At 43.3% G+C, this 25,198-nt stretch overlaps 1 protein-coding gene across 4 annotated transcripts in view; it reads left to right on the top strand.

Moving 5' to 3' along the window:
- Positions 1-19,707, top strand: part of CHST11 (carbohydrate sulfotransferase 11) — a 184,454-nt gene extending 164,747 nt beyond the window's left edge. For 2 of the 4 annotated variants that reach the window (XM_060279896.1, XM_035126809.2), the window contains exon 4: positions 12,669-19,707. In XM_060279896.1, coding sequence (XP_060135879.1) covers positions 12,669-13,523 — 855 coding nt within the window. In that variant the 3' untranslated portion in view covers positions 13,524-19,707. The remainder of the gene's footprint in view (positions 1-12,668) is intronic. The other 2 variants (XM_035126811.2, XM_035126810.2) reach the window with 1 other exon arrangement.
- Positions 19,708-25,198: the final 5,491 nt, after the last annotated feature.

Below are 25,198 nucleotides of genomic sequence, written 5' to 3'. Positions count from 1 at the left end.
GATGGGGCCTGTCTGGTCTCAGCTGGGAGGGAGTTCTGAATGCACAGCTCATGATGAATATGAGCCATGCATTTGAACCATGTGGGACCATCAACAGAGGCTCCCCGAAAGATCCCAGCGATGGGACAAGAGTATAAGGAACCAGATTGTCCTTAATGTATAAGAGCCATGTAAATTGATACAAGAACCTTGAACTTTTGCATATAATTGGTTTGGTCCTGATTAAACCTGCCTGGGTAATGCTCAGATTAGGTAGCTCCGTAGTTGTTTTCTAACTGATCAAATCTTAATAACAAGGGCCTGGGCACTGATAACTAATGAAGCTCTAGGTCCCACCCACCCCCCTTCTGTGGTCACATCCACACCATACATTTAAAGAACATGGATTTCCCTAAGAATTTGTTTACCCCTCATAGGGTTACAATACTCAGCAATCCTTAACAAACTACACTTCACAGAATTATTGGGGGGAAGCCATGTGGTTGATGTATGGCATGGATGTAAAACTGTAGCATTCAGCACTGGGGAGGGTTGGGGATATTTGGTGCCAGAGACAGGCCAAGACAATGTGCTGCCCCTAAAGTCTGCTGGTAGGATTGTTGGTTTGATCCTGTATAGTAGGTGTTGTGTCCTCAGATGAAGGGGCAGGTATTTGCGCAGGTCAACTGTACATACCAATTTGGTTAGTAGCTCATTCCTCGGTCAGCCACTGAAACACAGTTTTATTTGCAATTAATACTGGCTCCTTTGGCCGCATTTTGGTCCTACTGACCAACAGCAACTGAACCCTCCTTGTCTCTCCTCTGCAGTATTTTTCCAGAGAAACAACCTGGGAGTCTTGCATTAAATTGGCATTTGGTCAACTCAGCCTGGGATGTTCTCCCACCATCCCTGTAGAAGTCTGTTTCATTAGGGAACTTGTAATCTTCGCTTTGGAGCAGCCTTCCTCAACTTGGTCCCCACCAGCTGTTTTAGACCGCAGCTGCCATCTGCCCCTGCTGATATGGGAGAAACAATCCAGAACATTTAGAATGGGGGAGGCTGTTTCAGAGTAAGCAAACACGGTGCTTGCTTTAAAATTTGCCTGAAAAGGGGATTTGTGCTTCTAGGCATGCATCAAACATAAACCTGCTTATTTATAACAAAAGTGGCTTGTGCAGATCCGGTGACCTGGCTGCAGATATAGACGCTCAAATTCATACAGACAAGTCCACGGAGGAGAGGGCTGTCAATGGCTGCTCCACAGCTGGAGAAAGCAACGCTTCTACATATCCGTTGCTTAAAGCCACAGGGCGGAAGACCTGAGCATTGTGGGGGATCTGGTCCAGACGGAGACTCTAAACAAACGCCAGAGAGCAAAGCTGGTGACTTGCAGCTCGTAAAATGCATTGGTAACCGAAGGAAGGGTTAATACCGAATGGAAGCAAGCATCTCCTTTTCCCATGCTTGAACTTGCCGTCTGCTGGCTGTCTTTCTGAATGTTCAGCTGAGCATGGCAGGGATTCTGTGCTCCCAGCAATGGGACAATCTCGCCTGCCATTTCTGTCCGCTCATGCCTCCCCACCCATCTCCCCATGGCAGATTCAGGCAAGAAAAACACAAATGATTAAAAGCAAAGCAGGAGCAGATGTTCCGCATCAGGTTTAAAACAGGACTGCAGTAGCTACATTATCTTAATCCTCCAAGTAGGATATGTGCTCTGGGGCATGTTCCTATGATTTGTGTTTAACATTCTGGCCTTGCCGCTGTATACAAATGTTTGCTTCCTTTTTTTACTTTCCGTCGGCTCAAAGCTCAGATGGAAGTCAAATGTTACTGAGTTCATGTTTCCCTTGGGGGGTTGAAATAAGGAGTTTGAAATAAAACAAAAACAATGGATCACGTACATTGAAATTAGTTTGCTGTGATATAGATCTTTCTATCTTCTTCTTCTTCTTCTTCTTCTTCTTCTTCTTCTTCTTCTTCTTCTTCTTCTTCTTCTTCTTCTTCTTCTTCTTCTTCTTCTTCTTCTTCTTCTAGCAGCACACAGAGATTTTGATGTGGCCAAAAGCCCAATCGCTTTAGTGAAGAAACAGCTATGACTAGGGGTAGCATGAATATTTCACAGGGGTGTGTGTCTCAAAATGCAACACAGCCTGCCCCACGCAATGCTCAAATACAGTGATTCCTATTTGATTTGGGTAATGGTTGTTCATATCCCCCCCCTTTCCAATATTACCATAACATATACTTCCTGCTCTTCCCCAAACAATTTTTAAAGCCTTTATTTGGGTTTGTTCTGCAAGACCATTTACGATGGTGCAATTTGCTGGTATGTGACTGAATCCCACCAAAATATAGCAACAGTGTAGAACCCCCCTTAATTTCCCCCTACCAAACTGTCTTTGCCTTAAAACAGGGGGGTGGGGTGAGACTACACATATTAATGTGTGAAATCTGAAAATTGCCCCAGAGTTAGCACTACAGCTTTAGCCCAACACCTGCTGTCTGAATAGGCCACAGTACCTGAATTTCAGCTCCGCTGGTTCTTAGACTTCTCTGTTTTTGTTTAAAAAAAACAGTTTGGGATGAAGACTGCTGTACCATAAAAAGAGGATTTGCAGTGCTTTCATCTCCTGCATTGTGCGTCTGGCTTCACAACTGAACTAGTAGGTGAGCGTCCCAGCATGGTGCACACTGGTTAAAGCTTTCGGGGGTGGACCACTCTGCACAAGTGCTCCCTCGCTCACTGCTCCACCTGGGGATGGTTAACAAAGCACACTTTAGCTGGGTGCCTGAGACAGGATGAGTCTCAGTCCTACAGAAGCTGAGTATTTCATCAACCTTCCCCAGGGCCTGAATCAGGCAGAAGCAGCAGTACACAAGAATGGTAGAATGTCAGTTCGTTTGTGAAACTAGGAAGCACCCATTATGAAACCTTTGCTTTGTTAACCTTTTTTAAATTTTACCTCTGCCTTCCCTCTAAGCCAGGCATCCCCAAACTGCGGCCCTCCAGATGTTTTAGCCTACAACTCCCATGATTCCTAGCTAACAGGACCAGTGGTCAGGGATGATGGGGATTGTAGTCCAAAACATCTGGAGGGCCGAAGTTTGGGGGTGCCTGATCTAAGCCTTTGAGGGAAGACAGACATAAAATTAGAGATGGTTCTGGGGAAAGGAGAAGGCAGTTGTGCTAGATAAATGCATTCAGAATTGTTCCCGACCTCTCTCAGCTGACATGCAAACACAAATTTACAGTGAAGACGGAGGAGGAGGAGGAAGAAGAGAATCATAGAATCAATGAATCAATGCAGGAATCCTGCCACAGCCATCCTTGGGTGGGCTCGAACCACCAACCTTCTGATTAACAGTCAAACACACTGAGCCATTGTGCCACAGAAGAAGAAGCAGCACAGTGTCCTGCCTTTCAAGAGATTAGTTCATGCGATGCATCTTGCCTACAGAGTCCTTACTATCTTGCCTTTTCTTATTCCCATTTGCCCTTATGCCTCCCCCCCCCTACTGATCTCCTTGATTGTTTTCTTATGCTGCTTTGGCTGTGGCCCTTATAGCTCAGACCTTAGTGCTAAAAGCTATGGCGAGCAGCAGGTTGGTAACTTTCCTTTGGTATAACATTAGGCCTGTGGGCTTTATGTCAAGGAATTGACTGATCTGCCCTACAATTTAATCTCATAAGACTAGCAAACTGCTCCAAGGTTTGCATGTTGGGCAGGCAAAGAGGAGTGTTCTTGTTGGGAGATACCTGCCTGACAAAGGAGACATGAAGCTTCCTGGCTTTCCCTTTCTTGTTGGGAATCTTTGTACCAGGTGGGACAGGAAATCTGACAAGTTTGCAGAAGCAACAAAAAGCGGAACTGGCATCTTCAAGCAGATCAACAGAGTGAAACAATTAGGGCCTGGCAAGCGTTCAGAGCTGATGAAAGGGTTGTAATGCAAGGCAGACAGTGGCTGTCTGCAACTGGAAATAGAATAATGAGCAAATACAAAGGGGGGATCTAACAAGAAGCTTGTGGAATAAAATCAGCACTCAAAGGAGACTCTCCTTGAAGGTAGAAAGAGGACTTTTCTGCAGTTTCAAGAAAGAGGTCCGCCAGTGCCAGTGCCTTACAGCAAATTTTGATGTAGAGCTCTCCCTTCAAATTAGATTAGGCAAACCAGGGAAGTTTCCCAATAAGTAGGAGATCATTGTGTCATTTCATTCCTGTTTTGAGCATTCATTCTCAGGTCCAGAGATCTGGTAGGACTCTGGCCTCAGGCTGCATCCCTTACTAGGCCATGCCTCTCACCAGCTTAGCTTCATATTGTCCTTGAGTGTTTTGATTTATCTGTAATGTGTCCTTGGACTCTGCTAATGCCACTTGCTAGTCTGGATGGGGGAAGCCGAGTCGAGTGTATTGTCAGGGGCGGGGGAAGAATAGATACCGCAATGTGTGGGTTCAATGTACTCTGCTGTACATTATGAGTCACGTCCATTGCTCCACCCACTTTTGGCTCTGACTCCACCCACAATTGACTTGCAGCTCCTAGAAGTTAGCCCAGGCATCCCCAAACTGCGGCCCTCCAGATGTTTTCACCTACAACTCCCATGATCCCTAGCTAACAGGACCAATGGTCAGGGATGATGGGAATTGTAGTCCAAAACATCTGGAGGGCCGAAGTTTGGGGATGCCTGAGTTAGCCTATTAGGCCTTCAGAGTAACAAAGATTTCTCAACTGTGACACAGAAAATCAGGGAAGCCAAATCATCTGGCTCTTAAACATCTATTGGTAGCTGTGTAACCATGGGCTTGCTGACAAAATATGATTTACATGACCATTGTTTTAATGATGTAATGAAGCCACTGCAAGTTTACGTTTCTAGCACAGAGACTGATCATAGCTCATACTCCAGTTGTGTTGAGGGTGCAAGTGGAAGAAGCTCCAAAATGTAGGTTCAGCCTGGTGGTGATGATTACTGGGTGACATCTTGACCTTTGTTGGAGAGGTGGCATTTCCAGGACTGGTCGCCATCATTAAAAACAAAACGTAACCTGGTGGTGACTTTACCCCATAACTATCCCATAAAAATAGCCTTGTGAACTGCCCCTGATGCCTCAGCCATGCATCTGTTTTCAGATTCACACATCACCTTGATTTAGGGGCTTGCAAGTCACTTCAGAACTGTAGCCTTTGATGACTTTGACGATAACATTGGTTGTCGTTTTAACAAACGAAAGCAATAAGCCTCTGCACATTCATCTCATCTGCCTGGACCTTGTTATTGGTGTCGCTTTGTGGGGGCTTGCTGGAAATGTGCTGAGCAGTGGCAGTGGGCCATAACTTCTGCAGATGCTCTGGTTTTCTGAAGATTGGTCTCTGAATGTTTATTGAGCACACTGATGCAATCTGCTCATTCATAGCACAATACATTAGCCTTATTGCAATGCTGTTTTAGCCTAAAAGGATTTGCTGTCAAGCCATATTGTAATTAAATTTTAACATGACTACTAGTGTTTAATGTGGGGCATGTTAGTGAGGGTCTCTAGATATATCTGAAGGGAGGTGCAAAATGTTGCTGTATGGCTCCCAATTTTCTGCCATTAAGCCTATGAATAAAGGGTATCCTAGGTCAATTACCTCCCATGCACATTAGTGAGTGGCAGTTACAAATGGGAATAGAAGAGTCTTGCTCTTCCAAGATCAAGGTTAAATGAAACCTCAGCATGAGCAAAGAGGGCAGCTGTAAATAAATTAGATTCCAGCAGCTGCATGGAATTTGCACAGGATTCTATTTGAAATTGAATTAAAAATACAGGCAACAAAATGCAGCATAACAATACAACAAGATTACTAATTAAGCTGGAAAGGAAACTCACTGATTGTAGCCCAGGGGTAAGTTTGCAAGACAATTAGAGTAAAATAACCTAAGTCTGGGATGACTAACCTGTGGCCCTCCAGATGTTGCTTAGACTCTAGATCTCATCATCCCTGACTTTTGCTCATGTTGGCTGGGATGATGGGAGCTAGAGAAGCTGGTGCACATCCCCTTATCTGGCTTCTGTTTTTTTTAAGAGATTTGACTGCTGCATCTGTATTGTCCTTTGGAGAATTCCTAGACCAGTGGAAATTAAACAAAGGGTCTGCTGGTTTCTCTTTAAGGTTGCCAGACTCAAAAGAGAGCAGGACAATTAAAGGCGCAGAAGTCCTGTCCTCTATTGAGTCTGGCAACCCTGGCTGGATGGCCTCATGGACAATTGGTGCAGGTGTTGAAACCCTTCAGACTATGAGAAGGAGCCACATGAGCATGGAGAGTTTCTACAGAAAACCACCTCCCAAGCATGCAAACTAAATTTATTTGCAAATGTGGGGAAACTCGTTGAGTAGTGAAAGGTTTCTTGGACATTTGCATCACAAAACATGTCCAACTGTTTAAAACACTCATTTTGAATGAAAAATATTGTTAGAGAACCACACAGAGAGAAAGAAAAGGCCTACAAATCACTTTTGGTATGGTCTTTTGTGAGCTAACACAGTTAATAGGCTGTATATTGCAACTGACATCCAAAGTCCATGATGTCCTCCAACACTGTGGGAAATATAACCAGATATTCTTTTTCAATTTTGAGAGGCATTTGTAAATGTCAAGAGACTTTAAAAGAAACAACTTCCTATACATCTACTTAATAAATGGGGCTGAGTTGGGTGATTAATTAGGCGTCCTGCCTTCTGTGAGTCACATGAAGAAATTGTTGCTAAGTTGATCTTCATAAAGAAGAGATTATAAAATAGTGTGTTGTTGTTATTGTTGTTTGTTTGTACAGCCAACATGTACCAATGCAAACATGCAAACTTTGGACTTCCAGTGTACATTTACATAGGAAGAAATGAAAAGATTGAAATTAGAGTCACTATCAAAATTCCGCCCAGGCAAAAATTCAAAGTGAATGTGGGAGTGGGCGTCTCTCAGCCCCCAGACAAAACATCTGAGGATTTTTGATGGATAAAGGCTGTTCATCAGGCTAGCAACGTTTTTAAAAGGGAGTAGGATAATACATTCATAGCTGAAGTGGAATACATTCTGTGCCACTTCTCCTCAGCCCCAACTTCACCATTTTTGTCTGAAGAAGCTGATAAATTTATTCTTTACGTGGATTGGTTCACCTAGGCCAAAGTCCTTCGCGTACACAGAGCTCTTTCAGGACTGTTGTTGCTTAAGTTTAGTTTTTGTTTTTATTCTCAATTTTTAAAAGTGCATTATTGTATACTTTGTAGGTGTTTCAAGCTTGTTAAACCACCTTTGTGTGTCTTTCGGCAAACATCCATGTCTCTGCTTGCCATGCACTGAAAAATATGCCAAAGCTGGGTTGAAGCAAGTCCTGGTGATGTGAGAGCAATGTCTTCTCTCCACTCCCCTGAATGCATTTCAGGGTGTTTTCAGGGCCCATCCAATTCCTGGAGTTGTAATCTATTTTAACTATTTTTAATTATAAATTGTTGTAACGTGCCCTGGGACCTGCTGGTAAAGGGAGAGTAATAAATGTCATGATGATGGCAATGCTGATGATTTCAGCACTCCCAAATTGACACTGGCTTGTAGAAACGAGACACATGAACAGGCACGTCCTGATTTAGGTCACCCACAGCATGGCCCCTGGCAAGAATATGTGTTTACTTGCTTGCTGTTCACTATTGCTTCTTGAGTCAATGAGCCTGAATCCCACCGCTACCTATTTTAAGAAATGACATTGACAAACTGGAGCATATTCAGAGAAGGGCAACCAGGCTTGTGGGGCGTCTGGTAAAAAAAAGTCCTATAAGAAGCAGTAAAAAGAGCTGGGTAGTTTTGCCAAGAAGTGAATATTAAAGTGAGACATGATAGCTGTCTTTAAATATTTGAAGAGCTCCATCACACTGAAGATGGAGAAAATTGTTCCCTGTTGTTCCAGATGGCAGGATAAGAACCAATGGGTGGAAATTGCAGGGAAGTGAGTTTCAGCTGAACGTTTCAGCTCAATGGTAAGAGCTGCTTGGCAGTACAGTGGTACCTCGGGTTACGAACACGATCCGTTCCGGGATGCAGTTCATAACACGAAATGGTCGTAACCCGAAGCACCATTTTGCGCATGTGCAAACTGCGCACGCTGCTTCTGCGCATGCACAGACCTCACGCGTGGCAAAAATACTTCCAGGTTTGTGGAGTTCGTAACCCGAGGTACGACTGTAGACAAGGTAGGTTCAGGAGCTGGTGGGCTTTTCTCCACTTAAGGTTATTTAAGAAGACTCAAAGCTGTATGTATCAGGGATGTTGTAGCTCCATCCTATACTGTAGATCCTGCAAAGGGGGGGGTATTGTAGATGGCCTTCAACGCTTCTCTCAACTCTAACGCCCACATGATAGATTTAAAGCACATAGCTTCCCTCAAAGAATCCTGGGAGCTGTCATTTGTGAAGGATGCTGGGAGGTGTTGCTCTGTGAGGGGTAAACCACAATGCCTGGGATTATTTGAGGGAAGTCATGTGATTTAAATGTGCTGTAAATGTAACATGAATAGGACCCATTTTAGATAACCCCCACCAGGTCCTTTCCAACGCTGATTCCGTGAATTTAGAATATCAAGAGATTTAAGGGGAAAACCCACATTCTCCTTTTAATATTTGTAAACTACTCACTCAGTAGAAAACCTCTAAACGGTTTACCTATTGACTGCTGAGCAATTTTTACATATTCTGGTATCTGTATTCAGTTATCTCCTGGCAAATAACATTTTGCTTCTCTTAAATCGGCATCTGAGTTGCATTCAACATATGCAGCCAATAATTTAAAAATAAGAGCTACATTAAATTTAATGTTTTGCTCTTTTTTCTGAATGAAAGCATGTCATTAGGGCTGGGAGGAGAACTCTGTGATTATAAGTTTATTGACTTAGAGATTGGAAATGTTATTAGTTTCAAGTTCCACTACAGATGGTAGAGATAACAGGGCATATTTTCCACATGACTGGCAATTTTTAGTGGTCAGTATCAACATCTGGTATAGGAAAGCTTCCTCTATTATATGATCTTTAGTCATTCCAGATCTTTCAGTTTGTCACAGACAAAGTGTCCTTTGTATCTTCTTCCCATGGTAATTCAGACAGATTTTTGGAATATTCACGTGTTTAGGATAGCCTTCCAACCGTAAAGCAGATTAATCCTGTTCATCTCGTATCCCTGCCTAAAACATACACATAATGCATTAAGCTGAACTGTGCAACTTTCCCTTAAGCCAGAATCTTTCCCTTTCTTCACTTGGTCTATAAGAAACTTTTATGCGAACCTGTGTTAGGAACCCTGCTAGAGAGCTGGGTAAAATCCAGTTAATAGCCTGGGCTCAACTACAGAGTTGCAAGTTCAGATAGCTAAAAGCTTGCAGAGGTGTGTTCCTGACAATCCACCATTATGGAAGGTTCTTCCTCTGAAGACTTCCAATAATTGCAAAGTGTCCTAAAATTGCTTTATCCATCAGATTATTGGTGGATACCATTTAGCAGTGTTTGAAGATGCTGACAATTTAAAGCTAAGGCAATAAAACTCACTGACTAGTTAATCCATTAATATGTGACAGAATGTTGTGTGTTTGCTCATTTTGTGCAGGGGAGGGGTGGAAGGCAGATGAAAGGAAGACCAGGACATAGGGAAAGCAGGAGAAACTGTAGCTGCCCTGTCTTTTGAGGACTAAAGGGATTGGGGCCTAAGGCATTCAAGGTTGCAGCCTGCAAGCCTGTTAGTTGGCTAGGAAAATGTTCTTATCCAATGTCTCATGGCATCTGAACCAATCTTGGGGAGGAGAACCTTTTCATCCACAAGGTTCAGTGATACGGGTAAACTTAGTTTCTATTGCAATTTGGGTTAATTCAGGAGACTGGCCTGAATCTAGATGCTGTGTGAAGAAAAAGGGTGGTAGCATCCTTGGTGGCTGAGGTGCAGCCCTTGATGACTGTGTTTAAAGGCCTCACATGGAATGGGCTCAATTTCTGACCTAAAATCATTCAAATGGATTGTTGAATGTTCAGAGGGAGAGAGATGACCTGACCAGAGGGGATAATGTGTAGCCAGTCCAGAGTGTTTATACACAGCTAGTGGATCTTTGGATGAAGGATAGTAGACTAGTCATCATCATCATCATCATCATCATCATCATCATCATCATCATATTTCTCAATCTGCACTGCGCCTTATATATCTGTCTTGGAGATAAATATGGATAAATATAGCTTTGCTGTATGATACTGGTAGGCAACATGGACCCTTCCAGATATTGTTGGACTACAGCTCTCATCATCTCTAGCAATGGACCATACTAGCTGGGGCTGATGGGTCTTGTAGTCCAACAACAACTGGAAAGCACCACATTAGCTACCCTGCTATAAGCCTTCTCTCTCGCCTCACCAACACTTTCAATTATACTGTGCTGTCTTGCTGCCTCCCTCCCACTTTCAGTCTTCTTGCCCCAGAGCTGAGGATAAGAAGAGTAAACAAATGACTCATCTGCCTTTGTCTTAGAGCAGCTTCACACTTTCAATCCCCCCCTACAAGGGTGTATCTTAGTCTAGGAATAAAAATACTCAGAACACCACTAATCATAGCTTTCTAACAATGGGCAAATGGCTCTAGGATTGAGGGGGATCCTCATGAGAAGATCATGAGACTTGGTGGACTTACCCTGTGGCGGATTGCAAGCTCCAGTGAGCAGTGGGAGGATGTTCCCTTGAGTAGTTTCCCACAATGCCCTGGAGCATTCCTGATTTAGTGTTGCTCCAGGGCATTGCGAAAATTTTAAATGGTGGCTCCAAGCCATGTGAAGCTCATTGGCCCATGAGAAAAGAGGTCTTCAGGGTAGGGTAGGGTAGTAGCCCCCCACCCCACCCCACCATCACAACTGCCCAGCCAGGTACTGGTGCCAAGGCAGGCCAGGTACAGCGGGAAAGAGTACAAATAGGCAGTAGGCTGTGATTCTCCTCTCTCACTAGCCCTTGGTAGAGCATAATGACTGGGTGCCTGATTCTCAAGGTTCCTTCAAGGCTATCAGTAGCTACTAGCCACAATGGCTATGTTGTACCTCCACTGTCGGAGGAATACCAGTCATTGGGAATCACAGGTGGGCAGGATGCTGTTGCACTTGTGTCCTGTTTTCGGGCTTCCCACGGGCATCTGGTTGGCCACCGTGTGAACAGGACCCTGGACCAGATGGACCATTGGACTGATCCAGCAGGTTCATCTTACATTCCTATGTCCTGGTTTGAGCCCTGCAGCTCTTAATTCTCCTATAATTCTCCCCATTCTTTGAAAGCGGATGACTCTTTACATTAAAAAGGTAAAGGGACCCCTGACCATTAGGTCCAGTCGTGACCGACTCTGGGGTTGCGCGCTCATCTTGCATTATTGGCCGAGGGAGCCGGCGTATAGCTTCCAGGTCATGTGGCCAGCATGACAAAGCCACTTCTGGCGAACCAGAGCAGCACATGGAAACGCCGTTTACCTTCCCGCTGTAGCGTTTCCTATTCATCTACTTGCATTTTGACGTGCTTTCGAACTGCTAGGTTGGCAGGAGCTGGGACCGAGCAACGGGAGCTCACCCCGTCACAGGGATTCGAACCGCTGACCTTTAACCCACAGCGCCACCTGGGTCCCGCTTACATTACTGAATCCTTAATAAATGTATAGCCACAACAAAGGACGTCAGTGCAAGGAAGCATTCTTTTGAGTGCTGTACAACAAAAAACTACCTGTTAAAAGTCTTCCTGCCCTTGACCTCTTATTGATTTGGTTGGCAATAAGAGGCCACCATCAATAGCAAAGAAAGAAAGCTTCAAGAAAGCACTTTTGACTGCCTGTCCTTCTCTGAGAATAGCCGAGGTGTTCACACATTTTATTTCACTTGCCAAGGTCACAGCCAATGAGGAAGCCAAGACAATTAATCCTAGAGTGAGACAGACATCAGCAGCAAGAGTACATACTGTGTTCATTTTCGAAGGCTTTTTGAAACTCCCGGCCTCCTGCTGTGTCTCCGCAGCAAAGGTCAGCCTGAGTTCTGCTCTTCCGTAGAAATGAGTTTGACTGCAGGAGCAGAAAGAACTTCATTTTCTATATATAACTACGAGAGTTAAGATGTTTCAGACAAAGTACACTGAAAATACATTTGGTATTAGGATATACATGTGTCGTTCTTCAATGCTTGAGTGGAATGGAAAACCTTGTACATTATGTCTGCTTGCATCCAAATTCTTCAACCTTAGTGATTCTGTGCGACTGACCGCTGTCCCTGCAGATCATGCCTATGATAATAGCCACGATTATGATAGCTAGGGATGAGACCTCCAGATTCTGAGGCATCAGGGGTTGGCTGCCTTCTCCATTACTATTTTGTGAGCATCCAGCTGGTCACTGTTAGAATGTTGGACAGGATTGACTTTTAATCTTACCCAGGAAGGCAATTCTTATATGCAGGATGTTTTAGCGCAGGGTTGGTCCCTTGCCAGACCACAATACTAACAAAGACCAGCAAAGGCTCTGCAGCCTTGTGTGTTGCTGTGTTGTTAATACATCAGAGGAATTTGTGTATAGAAGTAGGTTTTGTATTTCTGCCCAAGATGGCAGCAAGTGTTTGCAAACTGTACTGAGTTATCCACTTTTGTTCTTTCCTTACGCAGTTGGAATTATCCAGCACGGCAATCCTTCATCAGATCCGGAGGGATCAAGTCACGGATACATGCCGAGCCAACAGCATGTCTAGCAGAAAACGTCGTGTGCTAACACCCAACGACCTCAAGCATTTGGTGGTTGATGAGGATCATGAGTTGATCTACTGCTACGTACCCAAAGTGGCCTGCACCAATTGGAAGAGGGTCATGATGGTTTTGAACGGGAGGGGCAAGTACAGCGACCCAATGGAGATACCAGCTAACGAAGCCCATGTCTCGTCAAACTTGAAGACGCTCAACCAATACAGCATCCCAGAGATCAACCACCGCTTGAAAAACTACATGAAGTTCCTGTTTGTCCGCGAGCCTTTCGAGAGACTGGTGTCAGCCTACAGAAACAAATTCACCCAGAAGTACAACACCTCCTTTCATAAGAGATATGGAACCAAAATTGTTAAGCGCCAAAGGAAAAATGCAACCCAGGAAGCCCTACATAAAGGCGATGATGTGAAATTTGAGGAGTTTGTGGCTTATCTCATAGACCCTCACACCCAAAGAGAGGAGCCATTCAATGAACATTGGCAGACTGTATACTCTCTCTGCCATCCCTGCCACATCCATTATGATCTCATAGGGAAATACGAGACACTCGAAGAGGATTCCAACTACATTCTTCAACTTGCAGGAGTAGGAAACTATCTCAAGTTCCCCACCTATGCAAAGTCTACAAGAACTACTGACGAAATGACTACAGAGTTCTTCCAGAACATCAGTTCGGAGCACCAAACACAGCTGTATGAAGTCTACAAACTTGATTTTTTAATGTTCAATTACTCAATGCCAAGCTACCTGAAATTGGAATGAGGTGGAGAGCCAGAGAAAAGGGAGAAAAAGCGGGGGAAAGAATATGAAACCTGTTATATTTAAGATTTTTATTTGTCACAATTACATATGAAGAATGGGTTATTTTGTAAGTTAATATTTTCTTCTTTTTTTGAATGATGCTGCGAGCAGCATAGTTGGAAATCTATTATTTAAATTGTCGGTAAGAAGGGACAGCTCTGTTTGCAGGATTAGAAAACTGCGGCGGCTGTAGCTCTAGATGTAACTAGTAACTGCGACACTGTTTGGTGCGGGGCGCGTGGGGGGTATTATTTGTGTCCTGATGAATTCTTTTCCTTTTGCATTCTTCATAAATCTCAGCCTTCTATGTTATTTATGCTTATTTAAGAACACAATAGATTCCTTGTTAGGAGCCAAGATGCAACACTGTGTGGACAAAGAAAATGTTTCCTGTGTATTCCTTGCAGGAGTTTGTGTCTCTGTCCCTAATGTCATTACTGAATGTTCCACTAGTGAAGAATGTGTGCAAATAATTGGAAACATTGAAACAGGAATGGGTTTAAGGGGCTCAGGGGGACCCTCCCTTGAAATATATACGGCAAAACCTTGTGGTTCTCTGATCTGTAAGACACACTTTTCTGCCGACGATCACACACAGATGAAGGCCCAACGTTTGTCCACAGGGACGCAAGGTCGGTGAGGCTTTCACCTTTGAGAATGTATTAAAACATCACACATGTGCACTTCCAAAATGACGGGCATGGGGAAGGAGGAGAAGTGGACTGCCTCACTCAGTCTCTCCACCCTTAAATATTAAGCCAGACACTTCAGAGCATTACAACCACCTCCCAACCTCCCATTAAAGGAAACTGCAACGAAATGAGTGATGCACACAATGAGTCTGATGGGGAAACCAAGTCCTTTGGAGATGGTATGGCAGATGGTATGGCAACCACAACGTCGAATTTGACCCCCACAGTGCTCAGATTTTGTTCTTTCTGCAGGGACCCCCTTGCATGTACAATACTCCTTGCGACACCATTCTCCTTTCTCATTTCTCTGTATCTTTTGCCCAGTGTCCTCCCTGGCTTCCTGCAAAGTTGGCACCTGTGCTCAACCCAACCGTCAGAGAAGGCACCAGCAAAATGATTGGGAAGGGGTGTGAATATGCTGCATACTCCCTACCCCTAATGCCATGTTCCATCCATGACATGTGCTCCAAAACAAAGAACATCCTGCAACTGAAGACATGATCGTTGGTTTCTTCCCATAAGGCAGAGACAAGGGTAGATGTTGGGTGAGTCCAGCTCCCATCAGCCCCTGCCAGAATGGCCAATGGTCAGGGGTAATGGGAGTTGCAGTAGAACAACACCTAGAGGTTTCTTATTCCTACCGTATCCTAATGAGTGAACCAGCACCATGTTCTGAACTATTGCAACATTTCTAGGTTCCCATTGCAAATATGAAATGACAGCAGGGACTCTCATTTAAGGTGGATTCCTGTGCTCTAAAATACCTGCACAAAACTGAATGCCCTACAAAGGAGCAATTTTATCAGAATACCATATATGATGCCGTGTGTTATAGCATCAGCCTCGAAAGGGACAGCTAGAGTCGATTAAATATATATGTACATGCATAATATTTAAAGTCTGTGACTGAAAGAAATGTGAATGTATCTTGTAGAGAGCAAAATTTTCAAATCTCTACTTTGCCAGACATGATGTTTATATCATTTTTTCTTCATACTTGGCATTTCCTTGTTTGGCATCAAGATAGATGAGAGATGATCCGTCTGCATTCCATGATAAATACAATCGGTAGTAATATTATTTAAGGCTGCAGTGGCTAGTCGGCTGAATGGTTAGATGGACCAAACGATTTTAAATTGGTTAATTGAAAATATGTCCCCAATTAATTGGGCTGCAGCTTTTAAAAAACAATGTAGATTTTTTATAAAAGTATTTACACAGACCGTAGGTAGCAAGCACCGTCTTAGAAGAAGCATTTCTACAATCTCATATCGAAACCTTCTAAGGTCGAGCCTCTATGGTGGGTGCTAAAGCAATTAAAGAATGTGTTTTTTCTGTTTTTTCCTTGAGAACTATTTGAGAATTTTTATTGAGAACAGATCAGAAAAACAATGAATTAATGTGTTTTTCAAATCCAATGATTTATGAAGATTAACTTACCATAATTGGCTAATATTATTGTAACACGTAGCCCAACATGTTGAAAATGATTAGTGGATTTTGAGTTTCCAGCTCAGGAAAAAATAAAGAGTAGAATCATAAAATTGTAGAGTTGGACACCGAGGGTCATTTAGTCAAACCCCTAAATAGCCCTAGTTAAAGAACAGCATTTCAAGTGCTCAGAGCTCTTCACATCTGTTATCCCAGTCAGTGCCATGCGGTGAAATTTTTCTTAGGGGAGCAGTGTGGGCCAGAGGTACCTGCTTGCAAGGGCGATTGGGGAGGGCGGTTGACATGCACACAAGCATCGTGCCCCCCACCCACCCTTGGGAAGATCTAATGTGTCAGGAACATTGAGGGGACTAGCCTAGTCCCCTGACCACACACCACTGATCTCAGTAATTGTACAGCACTGAAAGAGACTGGTACTTCAAGCAGTAGCGGAGCTTCATGCTCTGGCACCGGGAGCGGAGAGCAGGCTGGGGCATGGCATGCATGCGTCCTGGGGACGTGACATGCCGTCTGCAGGAGCGTGGTGCCCAGTGGGCCAACTTGTGGCAAACTTGGTAAGCAGAACCTGATCCAAAGACCTATTTTGTAGTGGCTGAGGGGTGTAGCACATGCTGGCACTTTGACTTAGCACCACGTCACTAAGGAGGATACCAGATACCACATTATTTGAGCGGTGCAGCCCATCATATACAGAGTCTGGATGAAAGGGATGAGGGGGCCTAAAGGCGAAGTAAATCATAATCAGGAAATTCCAATGCCCTCAAGCAAATGTTCAAGTATCATTGGAGAAAGACATTGTTCTGGTGATGCTGCTGCCACAGGGAATGTTTCCAAAGGCGTGATATGAAACGGCAGCTTCATAAGTCACAGGAGGCAGCTCCATTTCATTTGGTGAAGCTGGTTCACAGGTGCTGACTGGCACCTCGACTGAGCCGCAGCAAAGAACCTTGAGAAGAGAGCGAGAGAGCCCCTTTCAGTGCTGCACCCTGTCTTTGTCAGCTGACTTTGGCCCACTTCAGATTTTGGCACCCTCTGTTCCTCAACGTATTGCTTGACAGTGTCTGTGAGAGGACTGAGACCAGTAAACTCCTTGCAAACTCAGGTTGTGTACAGACTATTCCATTAAAGCACTTTCAAAACACATTCTTTCCCTCAAATAACTCTGGGGACTGTAGTTTACCCCTCGCAGAGTTACAATTCCCAGCATCCCTTAATGAACTACAGTGCCCAGAATGCTTTGCGGGAGAGAACGTGCTTTAAATGCATAGTATGTGCAGAGGCACAATCAGCAGAATGAGGCAGCAGAGTCCTGGTGTTGAGAGTAAGTTGTGCCATGCCTGTGCCAGGCTGCAGGGAGCTGGGGATTGGGGAGTGCTCCATTGTGTAAGCAGACAAACAAACCCACTCTTCTTTTCTGAATTATGCAGAAAACTTTACACAGCCGGGGCAGAGATTCACCAGTCCTTTTTCCTGATGTTTTATAGTTGCAGGCAATAGGAATGGACAAATCCATCAATTTTCATTTCCCATTTTTCCTGTCTTAAATTTGGTTCATCCTATTTTGGCATATGTTTGTGAATTGTTGAATGAAAAAACCTGCATGAAAATTCACAAAGTATTCAAATGCATTCTTCCTGATATATATATATATATTTAATGCAGTTTTGCTAGTACAGTATGTGCATTTTTTTTGTAAGTGGTTTTCCCCAGATGGAACACATTTTTGTATGTTATTTTCACTCATATGCATATTTTTGCATGGACTTTCCACAGTTTAGTGTCTTTTTCATATGCATTCTTTTGGATGGAGAACTGCCTCAAAAATTGGAGAAGTGTGAATTTCAAAGGAGAACTTTGGTTTGCTTTGTGTGTCATTTTGGAAGGTGCAGATTTGGGAAGTTTGCATTAAAGTGTGAACTTGCAGGCAGTTAAAAACAAACCTGTATAAACAAAAATTCAAAAATGAACTGGAGTGGAACACTCTCTTATCCGGTAGAAATTGTTCTGTGTGATTGCAAATTGCTTTTTTTAAAAAATTATTCAATATTCAGATTTTGAAATTTACAAGCAATTGTCGAACAACCAAAACAAAAAGAGAATTCCATAAATTCCCATGGACTTCCCTCCTTCCCTTTGTGGGTCCTTACATTAATTTTTTCCCCTTCCTGCATCCTCTCTATTAATCCAATTCCATTACAACCATAGTCCAATGTTAAACTACAAGTGTCTTTCCAGTCCTACTAATAATTTTAATTGTTTACAATGATTTTTAAGGTAAATTATATATTTTCTTCATTCCTTATTGAAACTCTCATCAGTTATCAATTAGTGAGATGGCAAATTGTGATACGATGAGTAGAATATTGTCTGGAAATTGTTTTAAACAGGCAATTATAGTTTATTCATTACAAATTAGCAGGGAGTAAGAATAGTTCTGTCAGTGAACAGCCCTGCAAAGTTTGCATACTGTTAGTTTCTTTTTACTTATGGGATGCCCAACTGAGTAGGCAACAAGTGAACTATTTATGATGCAGTGCACTGTTTTTTATCTATGGCGCTGTTTTGACAGAGATCAGGAAAATATACCATGGGAAGAATAAATTGAATTCTTTTCTTTGCAGTTCTCATCTGTCTTGTTTGCCGTGAGCGGAAAAGAGAATAGGATTCCGTTTTTGAGCAAAGAGGTGATGATCAAACGCTTTTCACTTGTCAGTATTGCACTCTAGACTGTCACTACAGGGGGAGAAAAAATTAGATGGTTCCAATAAAAGGTTGGCTTTTGTTCTCTAAACAAAGCTCTGTTATTTTGGGATTGGCAAAGTGTCCCCCTCTAAACAGACTTGTTCATAACTGTAACTTGCCTGAACCAGATCTTCCCATATCTTAAAGGTTAGGGGGGAAATGACCCGTAGGATGCCGAAATGTGTGTGTGTGTGCATGTGTGCGAGAGAGTGAATTAAGACATCTCATGGCTGGGGTCAATTGCAGAGGTCTTTCCCATTTCAACTTTAAAAGCATGGTTGAGTGGCTTTTTAGACCTTGACCCTTACTGTTTTCTCTGTTGTTGGTTTTAGTCTCATGGTGTTGTTTTAGCTTGCTTTGTTTTTTTAAAATATACACCACCCAGAAAACCTATTGTTAATGGACAATACAATAAAAGAAGAGAAAGTGTGAGTAGATGCATAAATCCAGTGCTCAGGAGACAGGGTCTCTGCAAGATGGGAAAGAGCTTTAAAATGGGCCTTCTACATGTGACTGCTTAATGCAAACATGTTCCTCAGCAGAATGAGATTGCAGTATGTAGGGATTGTAGTATGTAGGGTAGCCAGACCTCCAGGGCCCCTCCATGTGGCAAGTGGAGGAGGACTTGAACCTCCTGGTTTGTGAGAGTGTCTTTCATAACAAAAATTTACTAAGAAGATTGTATTCTTATTTATAAAATCTGTATACTGCCCAAAGAGCACAGGTTGGTTCACAACATAAAAATACAAAACGAGAACACAAAATACATAATAAAACAAAAGTGCAGCTTAGAAGGAGCTTCAGCTCAGCAGGAGCCGGCCACAAATTATAGCATAGACACTCGGGGGTAAGTCTGCTCTCCTCCTCTCCCAATTAACCTTCATTACCAGGACCCGTCCAATGACATCGCTGGAGGCCACCCCTAGGTGTCAGGTTTTGGCCCTGAAAGTTCAGGGTCTGGGATGCTCCTGATCTGGCAACCGTGTGTGTGTGTGTGTGTGTAGTCTGTTGTGCATGGGGGATGTGAGTCACAGAAGGTTCATAGCAAAGGTCTCTCACAGATCCTGCTCTGTTCCCCTCCGCAAGTTTTCCTCCCCTTACCAATAGTTCAACTGTTATTTGTTTTCATTTCTTTCTTTAAAAAAAAATCCAGAAGGATGAATTTGTTTCTCTTGTGTATTTCTTCAAAAAGATAGTTACAGGTAGGTAGCCGTGTTGGTCTGAGTCGAAGCAAAATAAAAAAATTCCTTCAGTAGCACCTTAAAGACCAACTAAGTTTATATTTTGGTATGAGCTTTCGTGTGCATGCACACTTCTTCAGATACGTTATCTGAAGAAGTGTGCATGCACACGAAAGCTCATACCAAAATATAAACTTAGTTGGTCTTTAAGGTGCTACTGAAGGAATTTTTTTATTCAAAAAGATAGGTTGTGGATGTTTATATACACAGCATGTTTGTGATGTTTTCCCATTTTCCTTTGCTTGTGTGGACTCTCCAGGCTTGGCATCAGCACATGGCATTGTTAGGCAACCGCTTGGGCCACAGCAAGTGAAAGAGCCCACCATAGACGGCTGTGCTGGGCACCAGATGGATTGAGTCTGGGAACCACCATTGTAATTTCCCACAATGACCCTGAGATATCATCAATTCAAGGCTCTGTGAGATATTAAAGTAGTGAGGGCTGGGGTGCCACCATTTTAATTTCCCACAATGCCTCAAACCGGCACTGTGTTGGGAGCCTTGTGGGAAATTACAATGGCAACACATCAGCTAGCACTAGTTAGTTCCGCCCCCCCCTTAACTGCCTGTATCAGACTGCCCCGTTTTGCCACAAAACATATTTATCTCTCTACCCCCACCCCTTCAGCAAAACAAAACAAAGTGGGTAGTTATTTCCATTAGTACACACTCATATTTAAATCCCTTTGCATTTCAGCATATTACTAAAAATGTGTTCAAATGTGTTAGCATTTCCCTAGAGCCAGCCCTACCATTAGGTAGAGGAGGCAACTGCTTCAGACAGCAAATGTTAAGAGGCAGAGAGTGCCAGCAAAGCCTTGGAAGTCAGATCTGTGTGGCCTGGCTACTCAGCTTGCCCTTCACCCCCTAAGCTACCCATATATTCCGGCGTATAAGACAACCCCCAACTTTTCCAGTTAAAATATAGAGTTTGGGATATACTCCCCATATAAGAAATAGGACCCGGAGTATAAGACAACTCCTGACTTTTGAGAATATTTTCCTGGGTAAAAAAGTAGTCTTATACGCAGGAATATACAGTAACTGCTGGCTGCCCTCAGATGCTGGTGGAGGCAGCCAGTGTGATTAGCTTCCATCTGTGGACATCTGGGAGGAAAATGCATCTTGTTTTTCCCCTCATCTCAGACTGCAAAATGTCTGAGCCTTGCATTTCTGCTTAATATTTTCGAAGGATTTAACCAAATGTTATCTACTGCAACTGGCATGTAAGGTGATGCACAGACCAAGAGCTTTTGAAGGCAATTGACCCATCCGAAGGTTAACTGTAGAAAGCTGCACTATTTTCAGGTACAAAAGGGAATGTCCTTAAAATTACTCTTGTTACAGAGAGTGTTATTTTCTTACATGCATGAACAATACAAAATGTGTACATATAATTTAACATCTATGTGGGGGGGTTGACTTTTTTTTTTACCTATTTGTATGCAGTAGAAGGCTTGTTGTAGGAAAAGCATATCTGAATATACTGATAGTAAAAAAAAAGAAACTAAGTTATACATTGCCAACACAAATGTTAACTGCTTATGAATTGTTCCTTTACACAAACACACACACACAAAGCCATTCAAGCCTGATTATTTTTCTAAGTAACTTCAATTAAATTGAAGAAAATAATTTAAATGTGTGTGTGTTTTTATTGCATGTGATATTTCCCACATACTCAGCTCTCAATTATTCATGGTGCGTGGAAAGTAGTAGGAGAAAAGTCCCCCCCTTTCATAATACTAGAACCAGTGGCATAGCATGGGTTGCCAGTGTCCAGGGCTGCACAGAGTGAGGGGGTGGGAGGGAGGGAGATGCCATACACATGTGCATTCAACTACCTAACAGCATCTGCATCACCCAAGAGACTCCAGCCACATAGATAATAAAAGAAGAGTCATTCCATTGTCTGTAGAGGTCACTTCCTGGTTTGCATGGAGAAGACTTTTTAAATGGAGCCCAGCAATGGAAGCACACAACTATATTGAGGCAGCACCGGGTGTTGAAATCTTGTGCCCCCTAAAAATTTTGCACCTGGGGCAGCTGCCCCTGTGCCAGCCCACACTCACCAACTAGAACTCAGGGACATTGAATGAAGCTGAATGTTGGAAGACTCAGTAGGCCAGAGAAAACTTCTTCACATAGCGCAGTTAAACTATGGAATTTGTTCCGACAGGAGGCAATGAGAGCCACCAAATTAGATAGCTTTAAAAGATTAGACGAATTCATGAAGGAGAAGGCTATCAGTCCATGATGACTAGGCTCTACCTCCACCTTCAGAAGGAGTGTGCCTCTGAATATCAGTAACTAGGAATCTCAGGGAACATGTTATTGGCCTATGGCGCCTATCATCCCTGAGCATTGTTAATGCTGACTGGGGCAGATGGGAATTGTAGGCCAACACTGGACAGCTACAGGTTCCCCAAGTCCTGCTTTAAAGGTTTCTTTTCTTTTCTTAACTAGACATCTAGGTATTCTTGTGACTTCTCACCACTGTCTTCCACCCTGAATCTTCAAGAGCAAGATTGGTCCTAAACTGAAGTGATGTGGATGCCTTAAAAAGAAAAAGAAAAAGAAAGATACAGGACGATTTACTTGCATGAGTTGACATGTCTCCTACCATGTTGTGACCTCAAATTTGATGCTATTTAAAACCTAAGAGTTCAAGACGTTTAATTGAGCAGGGGGCGTGGGGTGTGAAGTTCCTGTGCCCGCAATGGCAGACTTTTGAAAGGCTTTCTGACCTTTAAATTGCCACGATAGACCACACAGCTCAATTCTTTCCCCATCCATTTTCCACATCTGATTTTATGCAGGGAAGAGAAAGACATTCCAGGAGTCTGAATGATAGCAGCGCTCTGTTCATATTTATCTTCATGAGTGAAAATGGTAATTTGTAAATGTTCCTGCCATGCCCGAGTTATTGCTACATTTGTCTTCAATCAAATGGCGCTGCATAATGGATTGGCCATCTTGTATTAAATGTACATTATTACTTTGGTATAAAAATGTTATTAGAGTGAATGCAATAAGCTTTTATGTGCAATTTGTATAGCAGAAAATGATTTTTAAAATGTAGCTTTGCAGTATGGAGAAATGAGATGACAAGAACTTTGCTGATCAGATATTTCCTCCCCCCCGCTGCCCTGAAAAGTCTAATAGCTTCAGAGAAGGAAATGCAATTTAGATAGGGGGACATAAAATGGTTTAGAAATAGGGTGCAACCACAGAAGTTGCATACCTGGCATATCAGGAACAGCTACATTACCTCACCTATGAACTTTTAGGATTATAGAATCCTAAAATTGGAAAGATCAAATATCATCCCTAGATGTAAGCTAGTGTGGTGTAGTGGTTAAGAGCGGTAGTCTCATAATCTGGGGAACCGGGTTCACGTCTCCGCTCCTCCACATGCAGCTGCTGGGTGACCTTGGGCTAGTCACAATTCTTCGAAGTCTCTCAGCCCCACTCACCTCACAGAGTGTTTGTTGTGGGGGAGGAAGGGAAAGGAGATTGTTAGCCACTTTGAGACTCCTTTGGGTAGTGATAAAGCGGGATATCAAATCCAAACTCTTCTTCCTCTTCTTCTACATTCACGTAACATTTGGGGCAAATAAATCCACACTCCTATATAAATCTTTTACTTGCTATTTCTGCCCTGCTTTGTTAAGAACAAGATGCATGCATGCTCTCTGTAGAGAAGAATGAATTTGCATGTATAAAAATCTGGCTTAGGAATCAGACTATGACTGATCCAGCACGTAGCAGTTTAGCTTCCTCTGCTCTTTGAAATCGCCCTGCACAACTTACTTCATGGCCCATTTTAGCAATTAGGACTTGATCTCACTGTCTCTCTCCACCTGCTCACACAGGCACTGATCCACATTCAGCAGCACTCCTTTTGCCATGACACCTCCCCATCCTCACCTCCATAGATTCTGCACACAGGGAGCTGCATTTGAAGAAAGGCTGCGTAAGACCAAAATGGATTTCCCCTCAGAATTTTAAGTGTCGTTCTTGCTACCCAGCTCCCCCTTGTATGTTCTTTGCAGCTATTTTGATCTGCTACTTCGATTAACCAGCCTCCCCCCCCCCCCGCCCATGGTAGCACTTTAAGAAGTGACCCTCTGCTTTTCCATTCTCCAAGAGAGACAGATTCCCAAACATTTCCACCTGCCCTCCCTCAGCCCCTCAAATCCAGACCTAGGCTGCTCCTGCCTGCGTGGCAGTTCCCTATTGTCTTCCCCTATTTCTCCCTTGCTGTTGCTCTCGTTGCCAGGCAACAAGAATGGGCCCGGCATGTGAGCGAAGCACTGAGCAATTACCTTCCAAGTTGTTAGCATCAATGTGCTTAGGTAAGATAAGGGAACTTCGGAAGATCAAAAACCGCAACTCTACCGTCTTGGACAACCTATGGGGGAATGCTCATGGGGCTGTAGAGAAGGAGGTTCGTCAAAATGTTTGCGATTATGCTCTTTGCATAAATGCATATATTTCACTTGGAGAGTAGAGTGTTTCAGGAAATTGGATCCGGGAGTTATTTTTCCATAGCTGTGTCAGCTCCCACCACAAGTCACATAACGGCCAAAAATACATCTGCAGATATTCTCGAATCAATGTAGATCCAGGAGATTTTAAGCTTATGTCCTTGAATAATGAAGTACTTGTGTGTTGAAACAGAAACTGTTTGAATTCTGCTATTTCTAGCTGTCTATCAGTTAGTTCTCGAAGCTACCAACATGAGTCTGACCCAACTGCGGGAGGCAATGGAAGACAGGAGTGCCTGGCGTGCTCTGGTCCATGGGGTCACAAAGAGTCGGACACGACTAAACAACAACATCAGTTAGGGCGAGTCATTCGATTGGCACGACTGTTCCACTGATCTCTCCAGCAGTCCAATTTGCTAACTTTTCACAGTAGAGTTTGCTGGTGCACAGGGAGAAAACTGTGCCCACTTTATTTCTTCTCTGCTCCTGCTGTACTACCAGAAATAAGCCACAATTTAGCTTAACACTATGTCAAAACCAGGCTCACTGTTCGTTGCCTCCAAACTAACCATGAACTGTAAACTAAGAGCAAACCTTTGTTGCAGCTCATGGCGTGTTTGGACAAACCTCAAGCTTGGGTTCAGATATAATGCCTAACTATGGCTTAACTCCAGGTAACTCAGCAGGAGCAGGGAAGGATCAAAAGCAGCCACAAATTTCTCTGTGTGAACCAATACACTGCACATTCACCTGTAAACCATGGCTGAGATTGCCTATGGTTTAAAGTGGGGGTACAGACAAGGCCAATGAGTAGATCACCGATTACTTTAGTGTCCCACAAGTTAAGCATAACTGTGTTTTAAAAGTGATGTGTGAATCAAGCCGTTGTAAGCCTGCTGTCAACCTTATCACATCATGCCAGAGATTTACTTCACAGTGAGCTCCGTTTCAATTTCAGGAGGTATAACATTTCCCAGAGATGCATATTAATTGTGGCAAAGTGTGCTGCAATTGTAGAG

The sequence above is a fragment of the Zootoca vivipara genome, chromosome 10 (genome assembly GCF_963506605.1).
Source record: "Zootoca vivipara chromosome 10, rZooViv1.1, whole genome shotgun sequence".
In the NCBI taxonomy this organism is placed as follows: Eukaryota; Metazoa; Chordata; class Lepidosauria; order Squamata; family Lacertidae; genus Zootoca; species Zootoca vivipara.
The sequence above is the reverse complement of the archived record's forward strand: the minus strand, read 5'-3'. Positions and strand labels throughout refer to the sequence as shown.